Raw genomic sequence first — 20,772 nt, 5'->3', positions numbered from 1 at the left:
GGGAGAGGACCACGTGACCACTACCCTTGGGAATGGGGTTTCCTTTTGGGGTAATGGAATGTTCTGGTGTTAGACAGTGGTGAGGCTGCACAACCCTGTGACTGTGTTAAAAACTACTGCACTTGTGCATTTTAAAAGGTGAATTATGTTATGTGAAGTTTACCCTTCTTTTAAAGGATAAAAAAAGAACTTGATACTTGCAATATCGAGAGTCCCCGATGCATTATGCTGAGTGGAAGGACAGACTCAGAGGCTGCATACAGACTGGGGATGTGACAGGTTGGTAGCATGCCTGCCAGCAGGGTTCCTTCCCCAGCTCAGCAGGAAGAGGGAGGGGGAGGAAGGGAGAAAAGCAAGACTACTCACTTTGTGATTCTGCTTATCTTTCTGGAAAAGGCTGAACTGCAGGTCAGTGGTGGCCAGAGGCTGGGTGCCAGAAGGGACACACTACCAAGGGAAGGGAGGGGACTGCAGGACATAGAAAGCCCTCACATCTTGACTGTGATGGGTCTCCCTGTGGACGTTGGTCAGGACTCATCAAGTTGTACACTTGATGAGTAACTTGATGAGTACACTTGTGTAAGCTTGCAATTTATGAGTTATGCCTTAATAAACCTATCTTTAAAACAAACAAGTGTACGGTGGTGTTTTTAAAAATGCCTGATACTTAGCAAAAGAGCAAAAACACAAGGGATCTCCTTATTGTTGCCATTGTTGTGGATGTGCGTGTGTGATGTGTGTGTCCAAGCCCCATGAAACTAGGTCCCCAAATTGGGAGCATAAATACCTGGGACGCCCAGAGTCCTGGAGCATCCCTCTCCCGGACACCAATACACATTCAGTAAACCACACACCTTCAAACCCACAAACACAGGAACACACAAGCCCATAAAAGGTGCACACACACAATGCACATGTATATAAACACAAATTCACATATATGCATGCCCACAGGCACCTATCAATATGTAAGTACAGACACACAGTAACACACCCCAAACGCAAATATACCCATGTTCATGCAAAAACACACACGTGTACCTGCATGTACACATGCAACACACAGTTGCACAACACACAAACACCCATGCCAGCAGGGCAGGGTTTCCGTCTGAAGGAAGGGAACAGCATCTACTGCAGGAAGACCAAATGTGACTGTATCCCAGCCTGGGTCTTTGCTGGCGGCTGCCAGAGCATGTCTCTTGGTCTGTCTGTCCAGGTAGGTGTCTCTAGGTTGCCTGCCTCTGTGTCTGTCTCCAGGGCCCAGCAACACCCCTCCTCCCACCCTGCTGGCCCCACCCCCTCCTCCTAGCAGGGTCCCCCACCTTCCTGTCCCCACCCTTGTGGCCGTGGGAACCTGCCGCTGCTGGCTGCAGGGAATGTGGACAAAGCTGGGGCATCTGTTTCTCATGATCTGCCTCCTCCCTCCCCAGCTGCACAGGAAGACCCTCCCCTCTCTGGGCCTTAGTTTCTCTCACTGTGAAATGGAAGGTTTCTGGGGGTGTCTGGCACCTCTTTCCAAGGGTCCCCACCCTGCACAGCTGGCCAGCCCTGACTCTATGTTGTCTGGAGCTTTCTACAGGCCACAGTCTAAATCCTAGGAGAATCTGAAATAATGGAAAATATTTACAGAGAGGGGTGTGGGGCTCACCATGCCTGGGAAGCCCTCCAAACACAGTTCTGGACACCCTGTGGCCTCAGGAGGGGAGACCAGGAGAGGGAGAGAAGAGGAGAGATGGTGTGTGCTGACCCTGGAGGAGGCGTGCAGACACCTGGCTCTCGTTTCTGCAGGTGAGTGAATTCATGTGAAGCCAGCTGCTTCCCGACCAAGGCACCAGGGAACCCACAGGTGTGTGCAGATGGGATTCATCCTGCCCCTCCCTGCCTGTCCAGGGCATCAGTTCCAAGGATCTTTTGGTTTTCCACGGATGTACGAGTGCCTGGTGCAAAACAGACATTCCGTAGACACTTGCAAATTGACATGTCCATGTTTTCACACACTTGTCCACTAGACAAACAGTGACCAACCATGGACTGTTGGGCACTCGAGACTCAGTGAGCAAAGCAGAAAAGTATCTGTTCTGTGGAATGTGTGGATGGACATGCCCACCCCCATTGTCTGTGTTTAATATTCAACATACAAGTGTGAGCCTGCATGTATGAGCACACACGCTGGTGTGCAGGGGGCATCGTTGACACCAGCATGGCTCGTGGGACTGCACATGCACACACACACACAAATGTGTGTGCACAGTTCCATTGTGGCTCTGGTGCAACGGGCATGTGCAGGCCGGGCCTGGCTGTTCCTTGGATACCAGCCCACCAGCCCAGCCCATCTTCGAGAGTGCCCAGGGCCAGGTGGGGTTGGGCGGGCCGGAAACCTCTCCCAGCTGCTGTGCCCAGTTTCAGGGAAGCCAAGGACTGGCACCCTGCCGATGGAGACTGCCTGCCCTTGCACCTGCCCCCTGGGCTTCCTGGAAGGCCCCAGAAGCCCAGCCCCCAGCCCTGCTTGCCTGAGTCTACCTCCCACACCCACAAGGAGGAGTGGTCTTCAGTCCCCCAGTTCCTACACCTCAAAGCCCCTTAAAGTCAGAGCCAGGAGAGATTCTGAATGTGTGTCCCAGGTATTTTTGCCCCAAATCTAGGGGCCAAGTTTCACAGGACTTGGACACACACATTGCACACATGGGGTAAACTGAGGCACACAGAAAGGCACCTTGGAGGGGGTAATGCCCTGCATCCTTTTCCCCTCCCAAATTGGCACACGCACACTTCCACAGGGTGAGTGGATCTCTGGGCACAGCGGGAGTGTGCAAGCTTGGGGGTCCGAAGTAAAGTGCCCCCTCCCCCGCTGTGCATTGAACTTGGCCTCCCATGCATGCAAAGCACACACCCTATTGCTGAACTGTGCCCCAGCCTCACAATAAGCATTGAACTTAGAAATGTGTGCTGTTGGACTAGGTCAGAATGCAGGTGCGCGTGCATCAAGGGCTTTACCCACGTGAGCCTGCAGAGAGGGGGGAGGCTGTTTGAAAGTACAGGGCGTCTCCCTCAGAGTCATTTGAGAGTCTAATGTCAGGGTCTGGGCACACTAGGTGTTTGCATGCCTGAGAGCATCTGCTCTTTGCAGGAGTTTGTTTACAAGTGGATGCTAGCACACAGTAGGTGTTGCATGAATTATGCGGGCGTCTGCATCACATAGGCCTTGCATGCTAGAAAGGGACTGTGCAGAGTGGGTCCTGCACGCCTTCAGGGGTCTGCACACAGCGGGCGTTAGTACGCAGGAGAGGCATTGCACACAGTAGGTTCTAGGTGGCGGCCGCAGCACCGTGCAGCTGAGCACGAACCCGGGCTCCGCGCCGCGGGGCCGCGGTCTCCCCCCCCCCCCCCGCGCGCCTGGCCGGGCAGGTCAGGCGGCTACGCCGGGGCGTTGGGCGGGCGTCGGGGCAGGGAGGCTATTCCGGGCGCTGGCGCCGTGCCCGGGCCCTGCGCGCCAGGCCGCCCGGGGAAGGCGCCGCTCACAAAAGGAGGGTCTGTGCAGACGCCCCGCCTTCGGCCAGGCCGCCCGCCGCCAGGGGCTGGGGGAGGGAGACGCCGCCGGGACCGCCGCCGGCGCGGACCCCCCCCACCCCGCCCCACGGCGGGGCGGCCGCAGACACCGCGCCTGGCGGGCACCAGAGGGAGGCTGGCACAGCCCAGCACGGGAGGGGGTCAGCAGCTGGCGCTGGGGGCTCGGAGCGCACAGGCTGTGCGCCCAGGGCGCGCCAGAGGAAGCGCTGGTGAGAGTGGGGGGGGGGCTCCTAAGGTGGGGAACCTAGGAGACAAGACCCTGCATTTCGCCGACTGGGGATCTCTCTCTCCCAACCGCCTCTGTCTCCAATTATCCAGTTTAAGGAACGGGGAAGCCGGGGTCCTGCTGGGGAGGGCCTGGGTCACTGCCCGCTCCTCCCCCGGAGTGCCCGGCGAGAGGGTGCGGTGGAGGAAGGTGCAGCGAGGTTCCCGCGGGTTTCACCTCGCCACGTGGGAGGACCATTCGGCTTTTCCTTTATGGATGGGGAAACGGAGTCACGCCTGCTGAGTTGCCAAGGCCAGTCAGTGGGAGAGAGGAGAGTCAAACCCGAAGCTCCACCGCGGGCCCTCCCTGTAAGACCTGAACTCTGCCCTTCCACGCCGTGGAGCCATCCAATGGGCATTCATGGCGCCAGCTGTGTGCGAGGTGGCACAAACACCGCCCCACGTACCGCTCGCCTGTGATCACAGGCTTGCTCCCACGTGTGCACTCACGTCTGGAGTTGGCACACCCAAGTGCACGGGGCTCTTTGCTTAGCGTCCTGCGGCGCCCCTCACCCCCAGAGCCTGGGAACAGCCGCCCCAGGAGGCGGGGGTGGGGTGGGGTGGGGTGGGGTGGAACAATGCAGGGAAAGAATAGGGAGGAGGCGAGAGGAAGCCCCCTGCGGCTCCTCCCACAGCTCCGGTGTGGCTGGGACTGCAGCCTCCCAGCATCCCTGGGCAGAGGAGGCAGCCCTTGGCCTCTGTGCCCCTGGGGGTCATTCAGGGTCTCTGGAGGCAATCCTGGTGGGAATGGGTCCCTGGACAATTGCACAGTTGTTTGTCACAGGTGCAATGTCCCGTCCTGTGGACCTCACCACACTGTGGGTTGGGGTCCCACACTGGTCTATGAGGTCCCTCCTTGCAGATTTCCAAGGCCCCCTTCCTTCAGATACACCCAACCACACCCTAACTTGCCTCCCTCCCCAGGGTCAAGCATTGGGGTCAGGACATCTAGCAGAGTGGGCACCCATGGGGGAGAGAGGTTTGGAGGGGATCCCGTGGACAGTAGCTAGGAGCTGAGAAACTGGGGGAGCTCTGGGGCCTCGGGGCCTCGAGGACTCTTGGTGCAAGGTCGTGGAGGGAGGGACCTTGGAGAAGGACAGAGGACAGTGTGGGGATCCCCAAAGGCTCTCCCAGGTCCTCTGGATCCCCTGCACCCTAGAAAGGGGGAGCTGCGTCCAGCACAGAGGTGGATCCCTGGGACACCAACAACCAGCCAGATTGCAGTGTGCCCAAGGACCTGAGAACCACTGCCCGGGCCCAGGACGGCTGGCTGGAGCCGGCTCAGTGGTCAATGCCTGCCTGATGCCCCAGGCCCTGGGTTCCACCCCAGAACCTCAGAAACACACACAAACAGGGCTGGTACTCAGCAGTGGCAGAGCGCATGCCTCCGTGTGTGAGGCACCGGATCCCATCCTCAGCACCACATGTAAAAATAAATAAAATATATATTTTTAAAAGATAGTTAGGGGGCTGAGGTTGTGGCTCAGTGGTGGAGCACCTGCCTAGGCACTGGGTTTGATTCTCAGCACCACATATAAATAAAGAAAATAAAGGCCCATTCACAACTGAAAAAATATTATTTAAAAAAAGAGTTAAAAAAAACAAACAAAAAATAATAATAAAAAAAGTTGCAGAGGACGCAGGAGTCTGAGGATGGACCTGGGGGTACAGAGAGATGCCATGTCCCCTTGGCCACCCTGGACAAAGCCTGGGTGATTCCCTGCCCTCCCCCCCCCCCCCCCCCCCCGCAGCTCCACTATCCCTCCACCTAGGTAGGGCTTTCTCACAGGCAAGATCTCGGGACTCCTCCATGTGAGTCCCAAGTGGGAGGACCAGGCACCCCAGCAACAGCTCTCAAACATGGGGGCTAGAGCTGGTGGGTGAAGAGTCCCTGGATCCACCCTCCCCGGAACAACAAGCCCTCGCACCCTGGTTGGCCAGTGGCGGCCCAACAGCCACTCTGTTCCCTGCCTCCCTTGGGCGGGGCCTGGGGGGCCTGCAGGGCCGGCCCCTTGGAGGTGTTTGAGCAGGGCGCAGAGGACACCTCTGATCCCTTCAGTGTGCATTGAGCCCCTGCTGTGTGCCAAGGCCTGTGCCATGGCAGGAAGACAGGAAAGAGCACCACAGTGGGGTTCCGTGTCTGCTGAAGGTGAGGCCTCAGGCATGTGCCAGGGCACTGCGGGTGGACTACATCCCGCCAGAGGAGTCAGGGCTCTGACACCATGTGACTTCACACAAACTGCGTTTCTGCCACCTTAAGGAAGGTGAGATCATTAGGTGGACCCGAACCCCAGTATGGCTGGTGTTCTCATAAGAGGGGGAAGTTGGGCTGGGGTGTGGCTCAATGGGTAGTGCTTGCCTGGCAGGTGGGAGACCCTGGGGTCCACCCCAGCACTGCCCCCAAATGGAGGGATGTGGACAGTGGACCCTGAGACCATCACATGCAGAGGCAGGTGGGCGTGATGCGCAGGGAGAAGACGGCCACCCACAAGCCAGGTGGCACCTGAGGCCACCAGACACTGGGGGAGGGCTGGGACAGAGTCTCCCCACAGCCCTGCCTGCCCCTTGACCTTGGACTTCTGGCTCTGGAACTGAGAGCCACAGGATGCTCACGCAGGGGTGTGGTGGTGTGTGTGTCCGTGTTCATCTGCAGGCCTGAGTTCTGGTGTGTGCTGTGCCTGTGTGTGAGGAGTGTGTAAGGAGGCCCCCATGCCGAGAGCCCAGACCACACAGACGGCCTTCAGGCCTGTGCCTGGGGCCACTTACTCTCTACACAACACAACGGGCACCTCTGCCCCTCCTGTGGGTGTCCCCCAGACACCGGCTGGTCAGGAGTGCCCACGCCAGGGCTCACTCCTAGAGGCCGGTGTGCCCCGTGCAACTGCAAGGTCCCCTCCCCAGGGACAGAGACAGGCAGGCAGGCAGACATGCAGGCCTGTGCTCAGCTAGGAAGTCCCGGGCGCCGCCACACTGTGCCTCCCTAGAAGAGCCAACGTGGAAACTCCACCACCCTGAGTGCAGGACGTATTTTAATTAATGCTCAGGACCCCCAGGAGCGGGCCCAAGGATCCACATCCCCATGGCATAGGTAGGACACTAAGCCCAAGGAGGAGGAGCAGCTTGCCAAGGTCACACGACTGTCACCTCCACAGGGTCACATTTTCCGAGCTGGGTGGTGTTATGGAGATGGTCAGCATCCAGCACTCGAAGGCCAACATGTGTCCCTTAGGGACAGAACAGTCCGTCCCTGCCAGGACACAGAGGTCATGGGTGTGTTGAGCTCCCCTTGCAAGTGGCTGGAGTCTGTGTCACACATTGTGCAGTGCCATCGAGTGCCAGGCCCCAGCTAGGTGCTAGGGCCTGGGCGTGAGAGGAAGGACCATCTCCCAGACAGGACGGGGACCCCAGGTGCAGGCGGGCGGCTCCTGGGGAGGAGCTTCCTTCTGGGATGACGCTGAGGATGATCTGGAGTGGGACGGTGGCTGTGGCTCACCGAGGGTGCGCCAGATGCCACCACGCGGTGCGCCCTAAGAGTAATGCAGACTGCACCTCAGCACCGTGGGCAGTGTCTAGCACACCCGAGTCTGTGTTGTGTGTTGGTGTGCGCCACAAGGAGTCGCTTACCCCCCTGCACACACACAGAGACACACACACAGAGAGACACACACAGAGACACACACACAGAGACACACACAGAGACACAGAGACACACACAGAGACACAGAGACACACACACAGAGACACACACATGGACACAGAGAAACACACACACGGACACACACAGACACAGACACACAGACACAAACACACAGAGACACACGGACACACACACACACACACACACACACACACACGGCAGTTCTAACTTGGCGTCACAAGGCCCTGGTTCGTTACTCATCCAGCTGCCGTCCAGCCGTGGTGCCTCTCGGAACGCTGTGCTGCTTACACCCTGCAGGTCACTAAGGCCTAACAGGCGACAGGGGCACAGCAGGCCCGCGAGGCCATCCACTGCAAGGTGTCCCCCGGTGTCTCCACCTGGCTCTGTCTCACGCCCCCCGCCTGGCCCAGGGATGTGGGTACGATGTGTGCCTCATGATGCGTCCACAAGGCCACCCCCGCTGCCCTGGAGGGGGTCAGGGAAACACCAAGAAGCACACAGACGGCTCAGGCACGGCTGGGGAGTCCCCCTGTGCTGATGCATTTGTCCACTACATGTGATTGTGTGTCCATGCACGCGGCCTGGTGTGTGGACATCTCATCTGTAGGACCCTGTGCTAAGGGAGGCCGTGTCCCTGACACACCTGCAGCGTGAGCTCAGAGAGGCGAGTTAGTCACCTGCCCAAGGCCGTGGGTGAAGCTGGAGTTGGAACTCTCTGCCTGGAGTGTGTGGGTGGGCGTGTGGGGGCCGATGTGCGTTCACCTGCGGCGGGATGAGCAGGCATGTGTGCGTGTGTCTCGCTCCTGTTTGCCAAAGAACACGCACAGTCTCCCAGCATCCCGTCCTGAGGGCAGGAGCCCGGCCAGGGCTAACCTGCAGCCGGAGCCGGGTGGGAGCCCGAGGTCCTGGCCAGCCTGTGGCCCTCCACTCCAGCCTCAGCGTCTTGTAGGAAATGGGACAACATCTTCCTCCTGGGACCACAGTCAAGTTTAAAGGGGCTTCTGGGGTCACCTGGGGAGGAGTTAAGAAACGGGCACCATCATTAGTCATTAACTCGAGGAACAGGCCACACGTGGGGTTGGCAGGAGGACCCTGGGACAGTGTATGGATGACAGTAACTGTAAGGTAGCAATGAGGAGAGAATTCAGCCCTAAAGCTGAGCTGTGCTTCTGCTTCTGCATTTGGGGCGGTGGAGACAGCTGGGGGCTTCCGGGGGTCCGCCTTGGAGCCTCACAGTCTCTGCAAAGTGGTGGAACAAAACGCCAAAACTTGAAAACAAGACAGATCCGAGCAGTGTGGGGGCCGGATCCCAGGCATGAGGACCGACCAGGAATCCTCACCCTGTCCTGGTTTTTAATTTTGAAATTTTGCTTGCCACGGATTTCCCCCTTCATTTGAATTTTTAAAATATTGTCTGGAGACGCTCATCTCGCCCCGAAGGCTGCCCTCTCCTGCTCATTCAGGCTCTGCCAACTCCCAGCGGCCACAGGGATAGAGGATGATTCTGGGTGGCCTGGGCTGGTATCGCTCTGCCTGCTGAGGGCAGGGATCACAGAAGGAATGAAATATTGAAGCCGGTCAAAGAACCAGGGTTTCACTTCCTCAATAGTCAAGTGGGAGATTATTGTCCCCATTTTTCAGAGGGGAGACCAAGACCCTGAGAGGTTGCCCCTGGTTGAGGGCCCCACCACTGGGGCCCTGCTGTGGTGCTCACACCCGACAGGAGGCCCAGGGTGAGAGGGTCAGAGGTCACAGGGCCCTTGTGCAAGGCCAGGGTCAGGGAGGACAGGGCAGGTTCCACGCCACAGGTGGAGCCAGCAACACCAGCCACCGGGGCCTGAAGGGAAGCCTGGAACTTGGGACCCCCGACCCTCCACCCCAGTCCTCCCAGGCCCCCAGGAGCCTCTCAGTCTCCTGCTCCCTCTCCCCAGGTCCCCTTCGCTCACTGGCTGCTTCTGGGGGTCCCCCAACCCCCCTGTCTCTCGGGTCCCCAGCTCCGCTGTCCCCAGGCTCTGGAAGGCTCACCTCCATTCTCCCCGCCTGCACCTCCGACCGGGACCCCTCCCCTGACCCCCACCCCGCCCCTCGGCCGGACCCCGCCGCCCTCCCCCGGCTCCGTCCACCCCTGCGCTCCTCCGCCAGGACTTCCCCCTCCTCCTCGCGGGGCCGCCCCGCCCCGTGACTCCCGGGGACCGCCGGGGCTTTCCTCGGCGCCCACGCCGGGCTGGGGAAAGGTCGCGGCCAGCGGCCGGGCCTCCCCGCTCCTCCCGCGCCCACCTTGCAGACGCGGGGCGCGAGGACCGAGGCCGGCGCGGGTGGCGCGCCCCGGGGCGGGGGAGGCGCCCGGGAGGACCGGCGACGGCTTGCAGTTTCGGTTGGGAGGCAAAGCGCACCCGGTGCCAGGCCCAGCGGGCCGGAGGCCGACTTCCTGGGGTACCTTTTCTCCTTGTTGATTTTACTTTGGATAAATTTTTTTTTCCTTTGGTGCAAGTTAAGAGGCCGCCCGGCGAGGAAGACGACCCTGGGGGGTGGCTGGGGACAAGTCGGTAGCTCGGGCCGCCTCGCTGTGTGGCCCCAGGTGCCCCCGTGACCCCTCCGGACCTTGGGTTGTGGGGGCTGCAGCCAGCTCCCCCCCCCCGCCGCCCCGGGGTGCGTCAGTGCGCCCAGGGCTCGGCCAGGCTCCAGGACGGCCGGTACCAGCGGTGGCACGGCGGCCAGGTTTCGTAATAAACCGGTCTCTTAATTGCTACAGGGTAGAAGGGGAAAAAAAGGCCAAGATTTGCTGGAGTTGGGTGGTGGCGCCTGCTGCAGAGAGAAGAGGCACTGTTCCTGCAAAGCCGGGAGCTCTAAGGGGGACTAAGTCACACTTCCTGGTGCGCGGGGGGGGGGGGGGGGGGGGCGCCGGGCTCGCAGCGCGGGGGGCGGGGCCGTCTTCCTTCGCAGAAGCGGAAAATACACACCAGGACCCAGAGGCTTGAGACATTTATTACAAGGCCATCAAAGAAGTAAAAATCTGTCTGAGCATCAGTCTCTCAGTGGTTGAGTAACGAGTGCACGTAACACATGGTCTCTGTCGCTCGCAACCTGGGAGCTCAAGGGCACAGCGCGGCATCAGCCCTAGCTCCCACGAGGGTGTGGGCCCTCAGTCCTGCCAGCCACGTTCTGCAGATGTCAGCCACAGTCTCAAGGAGGGTGGGGGACAATAAGTCTCACCCAACCCTGCAGTGTAGAGTCCAGGTCCTCCACGATGGGGGAGGCAGCAGTTCCCCCTCCAGCTTCTGCTCAGGAGACCTGGTCCAGGGTCCCCTCTCCTGCTCGCCTGGGTCCCCTCTTCTCCTCTCGAGGCCGCCTCTGGCGCTGTTCCTGGATAGCCGCCGGGTGGCCGCACACTCCCCCTCCTGGTCCTCAGTCTCAGTGACTCTGCCCCCGATGGTCAGATGGGGTGGGTGGTTCTGGGGGATTTGTTCTGGGGGGGAGGGTCAAATGTGTTTTATTTTTTTGGCAGCAACTCAACAGGTCCTGATGCTGGGAAGGGCCTCAGCGCTCCTGGAGAGAGATATAGGGGACCCACTGGTTATTGCCCCGGCTCTCTTCGCAGTAACTGGCTACCTCCACCAAGCCGTGGCTCTTCCAGGCGTCTGAGTGAGGGTTCTGTGGGAGGAAAAAGGAATGGTTTAGTGGGAGCCCCAGGAGGAGATGGGGAGACTCCCTCTCCTGGGGCCCCTTTGGGGAAAACAGGCCAGCTCAAAATAGCTGCCTGGGTGATGAGGCCAGGGGCAGGGCTGCCCACGGGACATGCCAAGCATGGCTGAGCCCTGAGCTGGTACAGGACTGGTCAGCCCCACTTTGTTGACAAACATGGGCCCAGGTGCCCTGCAGGGCGGGGAAGAGACCCAGCTCACCGTGACCAGGAGGCAGTGCAGGTCCCGGGTTTCAGTGGTGTCCTGCACCTCAGTGGGCTCTCCTAGAAGCTGTGCTAGCCGCTGCATGCCGGACACCCTCATAATGTCAATGTCGTTGTCACAGCAAAAGGACTGGATGAGGGTGAAGTGAATTTGCAGGGCGATGTCATCCTCTTCCTCCTCATCAATAGCCAAGAGACACAGGACCACGCTGTCAGGGTCCCTGAGGGAGTTGAAGAGAGAGAGAGTCAAGTGAGGATCATGGAAAGGCCACCAAGCACGAGGAGTTTGCAAGAGCAAAGAGAAACTACAGGATGTGGAGACTGGCATCCGCATGCTGACTGGAGAGGGGGGCACGAATCAAAATATGGAGAATAGGACGTTCAAAAGGGGGGTTGCAAGCCATGCACTGTCATGTCAGGACGCTGCAACTCCTATCCCCCAAAAAGCAGAGGAACCCCGAATGCATAGTGGGGGGGGGCACTCGCTAAGTCTCAGCCCTGAGACAGGGCATAGGGAACTGCAAAGCAGAGGGGCGCCCCCACTGCACCCAGCCCAGGAAGGGGGTCTGACTCACACATTCATCAGCTTGGCTGACTCGTACACCCCCACCGTCAGGCGGTCCTGGCGCTGCGCGGCCACCAACAGCTCCTCCACCGCTGCGGTCACCGTCTGCATCCTGAAGCCAGGGAGAGGAGAGTCAGCGCCGGGTGGGCCACCTAGCGCCGCCGCACAGTCCACCCCTCAGGCGGCGGGGCCCCAGCTACTTACTTCTGAGCTGCGTTGTCACACGCCACGAGCTCTTCCAGCGTCATGTTGCAGTTATAATCCACAGTGGACGCAACCCCACGACAAATCCCAAGGAGAAATTGCAAAACCGGAGCCAGAGAGCCCAAACCTTCCCACGGAGCAGGAACTGTCCAAGAACTTCGGGAAGTAAAAGAATTCCTTCAGTAAAAATGGGTGAAGAAAAGACAGCAAAAGTCCTCAGCGAGAAATAATCCACGAGGTTGAAGATCCACGCTCTGTACCCTAGCTCGGCGATTTGAGCCCGCGGCCACCGGCGCCGCTTTTTATAGACTTGTAAGGCGGGGGCGTGGCCACGACGAGACTACTCTTCCCTTCTATTGGCGGAAAAACAAAGGCCAGAGCAGCAAGCGCTTCGGTTGGCCGCCGCCGTGGAAGGGGCGGAGCGCTGCGCTAGGATGCCCCACGTGGGGGCGAGAGCTGGGAGGAGAGAGCGGGGTGGGAGCCCGCGAGTGCCAGAAAAGAAAAAAAAAAAAAAAACAGAAGTTTTCTCCAGATTTCCCGGCAGCCGCGCCGCGGTTCGGGGCGCGCGCGGGATTTCCAGCGCGCGAGGCTGCCTGGACTTTCGCGGGGCGGGGCGCGGGGGGGGGGGACCTGGAATCCCCTCCTTATCCCCGGAGAGTCCCGGCCTGAGCCTTTCCAAGCTGTGCTGGGGGATCGCATGGGGAAGGCGCTCAGTTTGCGCACTGATCCCTCCCAGGAGGTCATTAGGTGGGTCTCTCCGGGCCGTGGGTACCCCACACCCAGGGTGACTTGACTTCTCTGGGGAAAGCGGCACCGACCTCATGGATGCATTGTGTAAAATTACGGGCATACAATAAGCACCCCGTAAGCTTGGTAGTTCTCAGGAGGCCTCTACAAAAGCGGGGGCTGCAAAGGCAACCTCTGATCCCCACCTGTCCCCTCAGAATCAATGCACACCGGCCTCATGGGGCTGGAGGGAGCCTTAAGTGTACACGGCGCTCAATAAATGTCATCTGGAGGTCGCGATAGCACCTGGAAGTCCCCAGATGCAGGGGCTGCAAAGCCCTGGGCACCCAGGGGAAGAGACCGGGCGCCCCCTCCGCACCCGGGGCAAGTTTCAGGGTGGGGTGCGCGTGGGAGGCGCAGGTGGCGCGGCGGGGAGGCGCTGTGCTGGCGGATCCCGCCCCCTGCCGGCCGCCTCTCGGTCCACCCTCTGACCGCGTCTCGCCACCCGCCTGCGAGGAGAAACTGGGCCCGGGAGAAGGCCTGGCGAGCGCGGTTCTGGTTTGCGCTGCACGCCAGTGACTGGGACTTGGTCGCAGTGATGATGGTCACTTTCGTTTCCTCGCCCCCAGGTGGCCCTTATCGAGACGTGGTGTGTAACCGACCCCTTCCCTGTGTCGCAGAGTCTTTATTTGATCCAGGAGCGGGGAAGCCGAGGCTATGCTGCTTATGCAAAAGGGGAAGCCGAGGCCTGGAGAGGCTGTCGCAGCCCAGTCGGAGCCACCGTGGGGGCCAGGCACTGCACGAGCTAGGCGGGCAGACCCGCGTGGGACTGTCTCCCACGGCCCCTCGGGGGCTCCCAGTGACTCACATCTGCGTCCCCTCCCCCGCCATCCTCCGGCCTGGCCTCGGCCCGGCGGCTCGGTTCCCTCGGTTCCGCGGCCCGCGGGTCCAGCTGACGCATCGCGCCGCCTCCGCGCCGCCCACCGCGGGGGTGCGAAATGTCCCTGGCGCGGCGAGGCGCGACGGCGCCACCTGGTGGCCGCCGAGGTCCCTGCGCCCGCAGAGCCGGAAGGGCGGGGCGGGGTGAGGGAGGTGAGGAGGGTCCCTGCACTATGGCCTGAGGCGCCTATTTTCTATTTTGTAGATGCAGTGTTTTATCTTATTATTTTATTTTTGTAATAGAGAATTTTTAAATATTTATTTTTCAGTTTTCGGTGGACACAACATCTTTCTTTGTATGCGGTGCTGACATTCGAACCCAGCGCCCCGCGCATGCCAGGCGAGCGCGCTACCGCTGGAGCCACATCCCCAGCCCCTGCAGTGCTTTATTTTATTTTTAAAAATTTTTAATTTTTTGTACCAGGGATTGAACTCAGCGGCATCGACCACCGAGCTCCATCCCAGCCCTATTCTGTATTTTATTTATTTAGAGACAGAGGCTCACTGAGTTGTTAGCGCGTCCTGTTGCTAGTCTGGCTTTGAACTTGAAATCCTCCTGCCTCGGCCTCCCGAGCCGCTGGAATCACTGGCGGGCTCCACTGCGCCCAGCTGATGCAGTAATTTAAAAAATCAAATATGCAAACTATTGCCTGGGAATGTTTATCATTACTTTTACTATTACGGTAAAATATACATAAGAACATTCCTGATTTCAACCGTTTCTAAGTGCAAATCAGCATACCAAAAATACGGTCACAATGTTGTGTGACCATCGTCACCAGCTCTACCCACTTGTGCCTGCTAGGCAAGTGCCCTCCCTCTGAGCAACACCTGTGCAGGTAGGTGCGTTCCCATCATGCCTTGCAGACTCAAGGCTCATGCCCTGTCCTCAGTCCCTGGACCCTGGACGGCCTTTCCATCCACATGGAGTTTCCTATTCCACCGGTGGAGAGGAGGCACAGTGCTGTCTTTTTTTTTTTCCTTGAAAGAGAGAGAGAGAGAGAGAGAGAGAGAGAGAGAGAGAGAGAGAGAATTTTTAATATTTATTTTTTAGTTCTCGGCGGACACAACATCTTTGTTGGTATGTGGTGCTGAGGATCGAACCCGGGCCGCACGCATGCCAGGCGAACGCGCCACCGCTTGAGCCACACCCCCAGCCCCACAGTGCTGTCTTCTGTGACTGGCGTGGGTCATCCGCAGGACACCTGGAAGCTCATCCATGTGGCCCGTCGGCCAGGACATCCTTCTGCTCCAGGGTGAATGACAGCGTTCCATCCTTTGGAAGGACCACCTTGTCCCTCCGTGGCACTGGCTGGCTTTGGACTACTGTGGATGCCTGCTTTTGTGAATAAAGTTTTGTTAGACCCAGGGCCGGTGTGGGGGCAAAGCAAGCCAGGCACTTGTCTTGGGCACACAAGTTTGGTCCTCACGGTGAATTTTTCTTTCTTTTTTTTAATATTTGTTTTCTAGTCATAGGTGGACATAACACCTTTATTTTATTTATTTTTATGTGGTGCTGAGACTCGAACCCGGGTCCCACCTGTGCTAGGCGAGTGCTCTACCGCCGAGTCCAGCCCTGAGTGTTCTCCCCAGTGGGTGCTGAGGAGCGAACCTGGGACCTCACACAGCACCAGCCCTACCCTGAGCCACCCCCAGCCCTGATGGTGATTTTTGAAAATTCTGCATCACAGCATGATCCTGGGGTTGAGTTGTCACCCCCCCCCCCATGTTTCACCATAGTCTCTGCCCTGAAATGCCTCTGGGAGCCCGACGAGAGGCCACCCTGTCACCTCTGGGACCCGAAGCCCACCCTCCACCTGAATGGGAGTCTTGCAATTGAAATCTCTTGCTGCTAAAATGGAGCAGCTCAGCCCCGTTTAAAACCCGATGGTGGGGCTGGGGATGTGGCTCCAGCGGTAGCGCGCTCGCCTGGCATGCGTGCGGCCCGGGTTCGATCCTCAGCACCACATACCAACAAAGATATGGTGTCCGCCGAAAACTAAAAATAAATATTAAAAATTAAAAAAAAAACCCGATGGTGTGTGAGCGTGGGCACAGGAGTGAGGGCCCTTCCCTGCGGCAGTGCTGGTGTAATCCTGGGGCTGGCACAGCGGGTGGAGGCTGGTTCGGGGCACTCTGAACACGCCAGAGCCCAGGCAGGGCTGGGGAGAGGGAGGCTCTGTCAGGGGCTGGACAGGGATCGGGCTGTGGGCACCATAGGTCAGGGCGGCCAGCAAGGCCAGCTGCCGAGGACGCTCAGGGCTTGGCTGGCGCAGGCCGGATATGGCATGGGGTGCGGGAGCCGCTGGGACAGAGGCCAGGCCTGGGGAAGGCTGTTGGGGCTGCTGTGGGCGCCCCTGAGAAGGATCAGGGACATTCCCCTTTGAGGCCCTGCTCCACCCTCTGTGTCAGGCTGCCCAAGGGCAAGGGCCTCGGGGGAGTCCCGTGGGATGAGAAGAGCTCAGAAGGGGTCCTGGGCCAGGTGGGGCTGGGGGCAGAGCGCTGGCCGAGCCCACCGGGCCTGGGCGCCCACCCGGCATGTGCCAGGCACTGGCTTCGGTTCTCAGCGTATAAATAAATAAAATAAAGGTCCCTCAACAACTAAAAAGAATATCTCCAAAGTGCTCTCAGCTGTCGCTGGACACGATATTTTACTTACTGGTTTCTACGTGGTGCTGAGGATCGAACCCAGGCCCTGGCACGTGCCAGGTGAGGGCTCTCCCCCTGGGCCCCAGCCCCGCTCCCTGAAAATACTTTTTTAAAAAAAGAATATTCGCCGTCATGGCTGAGTTTTGTAGGGCCACCTTGACACGGTGCCCCCGCAGAAGTACTTTGTCCCCTGACCTGGTTCGTAAGACCCTGCCTGTGCCACCCAGCCCAGCTGAGGGTGCCCCTGCCAGACAGATGGCACCTGCTGGGGGAGGCAGGGTGCCTGCAGCTGGGCGGCTGGGACTGGAGGACAGGAGCCCCTTGGGGTGGGGCTGGAGAGGGGCTGCAGAGGTGGAGGCCCGCCACCTCACAGAAGGAAACCGTCCTCCTCTGTCCCCCAGGTCCACACCGGGGTGCCCAGAGAGGGACGTGGGTGTCCACGAGGCCCCGAGGCTGAGTCCTCAGGATCGGACCTGTGTCCTTCTAAGAAGAGGGATGGAGACCAGAGCTTGCTGGCCCTCCATGCTGCGAGGACACACCAGCAGGCCATCAACCAGGAAGAGCCCTTGGTGGGACCCGGGTGGGAGGCCCTTGACCTTGGGCTTGGCTGCAGAGCCGCGAGAAGTCATTCCGGGTCTGGAGGCTGCGGAGGGGGGAGGGCCGCCTCCCAGCAGCCAGCGCTGACCGGGACAGGAGGGATGCCCTGGGGTGACAGCGTCAGGACGTGGCAGGGCAGGGCCTGCCCAGGCTTGAGTCCCAGCTCCTGCCGACCAGCTGTGTGGGCTTGGGCACCTGGCTGGCCCTCACTGTGCCTCCGATGGCCCCTCTGCAAAACGGACGTGGGCACCGTCTCTGGAAGGTCCTGACGTTCAGGGCGTCCAGTGGGCTCCTCCCTCCTTGCTGGGGGCCGTCCACGTGAGGCGCCACCTGGCCTCAGACCCTGGTGGGCGCTGACGAGCAGGGCAGGAAGGGGGTTGTCAGACAGGTCCAGCACCCCAGGAGCTGGCAGCGCGTGGCCGCTCGTGACCCATGCGCTGTTGGAGCCAGAGCTGAGATGAAGCGGCCCCAGCAGCCCCCGACCGGACAGGGGACAGGACACAGGGGTCCTGCTGCGACTGGACTCAGAGACCCCCTTCTTTGAAGCCTCCAGTCTGCGGTCAGGCCACCTCGGTCCCCTCCAGTCTGACCATGTACACTTCTAGATGGCAGGTGCCGCGGCCACCCTGGCCACCCTGGCCACCTCCTTAGGACCCCTCCCTGAGGAGCGCGGCTGCCCTCTCTGGTGGATCCTCTTGCTTCCCTGCCCCTTCCTGCCCTGGATCTCCTTCTTGGAATTTGCGAGACAAAGAACTTAGGAACCCTTGTGTCTCCAATGTGGTACTCATGGGGGGGCATGGGGCTCCTTCCGAGGGGGTCAGGGTGGCTCCTCTGGGAAGGTGACATTTGAGCTCCACCTGGTGGCTGGGGAAATCCAGGCTTGAGGCTCTGAGGGAGGCACACTCTCGGCAGTGGGCACAGCTGCACAAACCCTGGGGCAGGAGGGACGGGGCTGTGTTGGAGACCCAGTGAGGAGGGAGGGAGGAGAGGGAGGGCCAGCCTGGGGGGCTGCAGGGGAGGCCTGGGTGGGCCTCCGGGTGTGGCCAGGAAGCCACTGGCCAGTCTGAAGTAGGGAAGGGTGGGCTGTGACATCATGTTTTCTTGTACAGATGAACAAGACGGGATTCCTGACCCCAAGGAGAAGTTTCCGGGTGGGGGTGACTCATCCTGTGAAGGTCCAGACGTTTGTAAGGCAGGAGGGGCTGGGAGGAGGTGGGAGCGGCATGCCAGGTGGTGGGGCGGTTGGCGGGGCCTGGGCGCTGCAAGGCTGAGGCTCCCTTACAGGGTAGAGTGGGGAGACTCGGGCTGGAGGTTGGGCCAGTGTCCGCCAGGGGGTTGCCTGGGGATGGGGAGAGGCTGTGCGCTGCGAGACATCTGAGGACACCCTCCTACCTCCGCCTACCACGGGCTGTGTGTCCTCGAGTTGGTGACTTAACCTCTCTAAACTCCTTCTTTTCATGGGAAAGTCAGGTCGTGGGAAGGATCACTCAAAATGGTGGTTTTGTTTTGTTTTGTTTTTGTTTTTGTTTTTTTTTAAAGAGAGAGAGAGAGAGAGAGAGAGAGAGAGAATTTTTTTAATATTTATTTTTTAGTTCTCGGCGGACACAACATCTTTGTTGGTATGTGGTACTGAGGATCAAACCCGGGCCGCACGCATGCCAGGCGAGCGCGCTACCGCTTGAGCCACATCCCCAGCCCCTCAAAATGGTGTTTTGAGAATGGCTTTGGCATAGGTGTTCCTATGCCTTCCCCTCTGTGGCCACCTGAAGTCACCCATCCCTCCCTGGACACCCTTAAGCTAACCCCCACCCCCTGGTTCTCCCTGCCACAGCCACTTCCAAAAGCTGAGTTGTGCCTTGTCCCTCCTCCACGCACCCTCCAGAAATACAGCACACTGCAGACCTTCAGATGCGTCCTCCGCGTCCTGGCCGGTGTCCTCTCATCGCCCCCCCACCGTGGCCTTCCCCTGGCCACTGCAGCGGGTGGCCCTGGCCGGCCCTCACACCTGGCCCTCATACCCGGCTCCTCTGTGGTCCTCTGGTGCTGGGCGGTGAGCGGGCCTCCTGCTGCCGAGCGGCTGCGCTTCTCTTCCTCTGGTTTTTCTTCTCAGCACTGAAACCACCAGAGTGACCGCTGAGCCCCTGTGGGCAGGCAGCCCCGCCCAACCTCCCTCTGCTCTGTGCCCTGTGCCTGGGGCCCGAGGCTGAGTCCCGACACACTCCAGGTCCCAGCAGGCATTACAGGGTCCCTTGGAGACCTAGAGGAAGGAGAGGCAGGACCTCCCAGAGACACACCAGGGGACAGCGTTGGAGAGGGACCCAGCCACCCATCAGCGAGGAGAGCAGGACAATGTCACAGCTGGTCAGAGTCCAGAGGACGCTGCGTTATAGGTGTCAGGATGCCAGGATGGACTCCACTCCGCAGAGGCACAGTCCTCCGGGCTGCCCCTCTCTCTCTCTCTCTCTCTCTCTCTCTCTCTCTCTCTCTCTCTCTCTCTCGGTGCTGGGGATTGAACCCAGGGGCCCTCGGCCACTGGCCACACCCCAGCCCTATTCTGTATTTTATTTAGAGACAGGGTCTCACTGAGCTGCTTAGGGCCTCACTTTTGCTGAGGCTGACTTTGAACTCAAGATCCTCCTGCCTCAGCCTCCTGAGCCACTGGGATGGCGGGAGCGCGCCACGGGGCCGGCTTCTCTTTTTGAGACAGGGTCTTGGCTAAGTTGCTGAGGCTGGATATGAACTTGAGATCCTCCTGCCTCAGCCTGTCCAGGAGCTGGGATGACAGGCATGTGCCACTGTGCCTGGCTTCTTTCTTTCTTTCTTTTTAATATTTCTTTAGTTGTCAACGGACTTTATTTATTTAGATGCGGTGCTGAGAATCGAACCCAGGGCCCACACATGCTCGGCGAGCGCTCTTCCCCTGAGCCCCAGCCCAGCCCTCTCTTTTAAATATATTTTTTAGTTGTAGTTGGACACCACACCTTTGTTCAGTTAGTTAACTTTTATGGGGTGCTGAGGATGGAACCCAGCTCCTCTCACGGGCTGGGCGAGCGCTCTACCTGAGCCAACCCCAGCCGGCTTCTGCCTTTATTTCCTCTTTCCTTTGTTTCTCTCCTGGATGGGGGATGAAACCCAGAACGCCGGAAGCCCTGCACCCCTCAGCTACATCCCCAGCCATCTTTATTTTGGGACAGGGTCTCCCCAGATTGCTGAGGCTGGCCTCCTACGTGCCGTCCTCCTGCCCCAGCCTCCTGAGCGTCTGGAATGACGTGTGGCTGCCATGCTCAGCGGACAGTTTGGATTTCTGTGGATGTGAAGAGTTTGACCGACTGCCTGGTTGGAGGGTCTCTCTCTGCAGACAGGGTTCAGGGCTTCCCTGGGCCCTCCATTCAGCGCAGCTGACCGAGTTCACAGGCCCCACGACCACTCCTCAGGTCCTCTCAGCACCCAGAAAAATGGTCCATCTATGTTCACGGTTTTATTGTGGCTACAGGATACAAATTCCAATTGACCGAGGAAGGCCAGGCACCAAGCCAAGTCCGGGAGGGTCCCCCGGGGGAGCGTCGGGTCACTGTCCCCAGGAGTCCTCCCCAGCAGGGAAGCCCAGCCTGGCCTCCACCCGGCTGAGCTCTTGCCTGGAGGCTGGTCCCCAGAGAGCCTGGCCCCAACCCTCGTTCCTCCTATTGTCAGATGGGA

General features: G+C 59.6%; 1 protein-coding gene across 1 annotated transcript; it reads right to left on the bottom strand.

Annotated features, from left to right (window-relative positions):
- Positions 1 to 10,458: 10,458 nt before the first annotated feature.
- GADD45B (growth arrest and DNA damage inducible beta) lies at positions 10,459 to 12,436 on the bottom strand. The gene is made up of 4 exons (XM_081287265.1): positions 12,166 to 12,436; positions 11,972 to 12,073; positions 11,395 to 11,617; positions 10,459 to 11,143 (listed from the first exon to the last, which is right to left on the bottom strand). The coding sequence occupies exons 1-4, from the start codon at positions 12,207 to 12,209 to the stop codon at positions 11,030 to 11,032; spliced, it is 483 nt and encodes a 160-aa protein (XP_081143391.1). The 5' UTR covers positions 12,210 to 12,436; the 3' UTR covers positions 10,459 to 11,029.
- Positions 12,437 to 20,772: the final 8,336 nt, after the last annotated feature.

The sequence above is a fragment of the Spermophilus citellus genome (genome assembly GCF_964194105.1).
Source record: "Spermophilus citellus genome assembly, chromosome: 3".
Classification (NCBI taxonomy): domain Eukaryota; kingdom Metazoa; phylum Chordata; class Mammalia; order Rodentia; family Sciuridae; genus Spermophilus; species Spermophilus citellus.
This window is presented reverse-complemented; position numbering and strand designations above follow the sequence as displayed.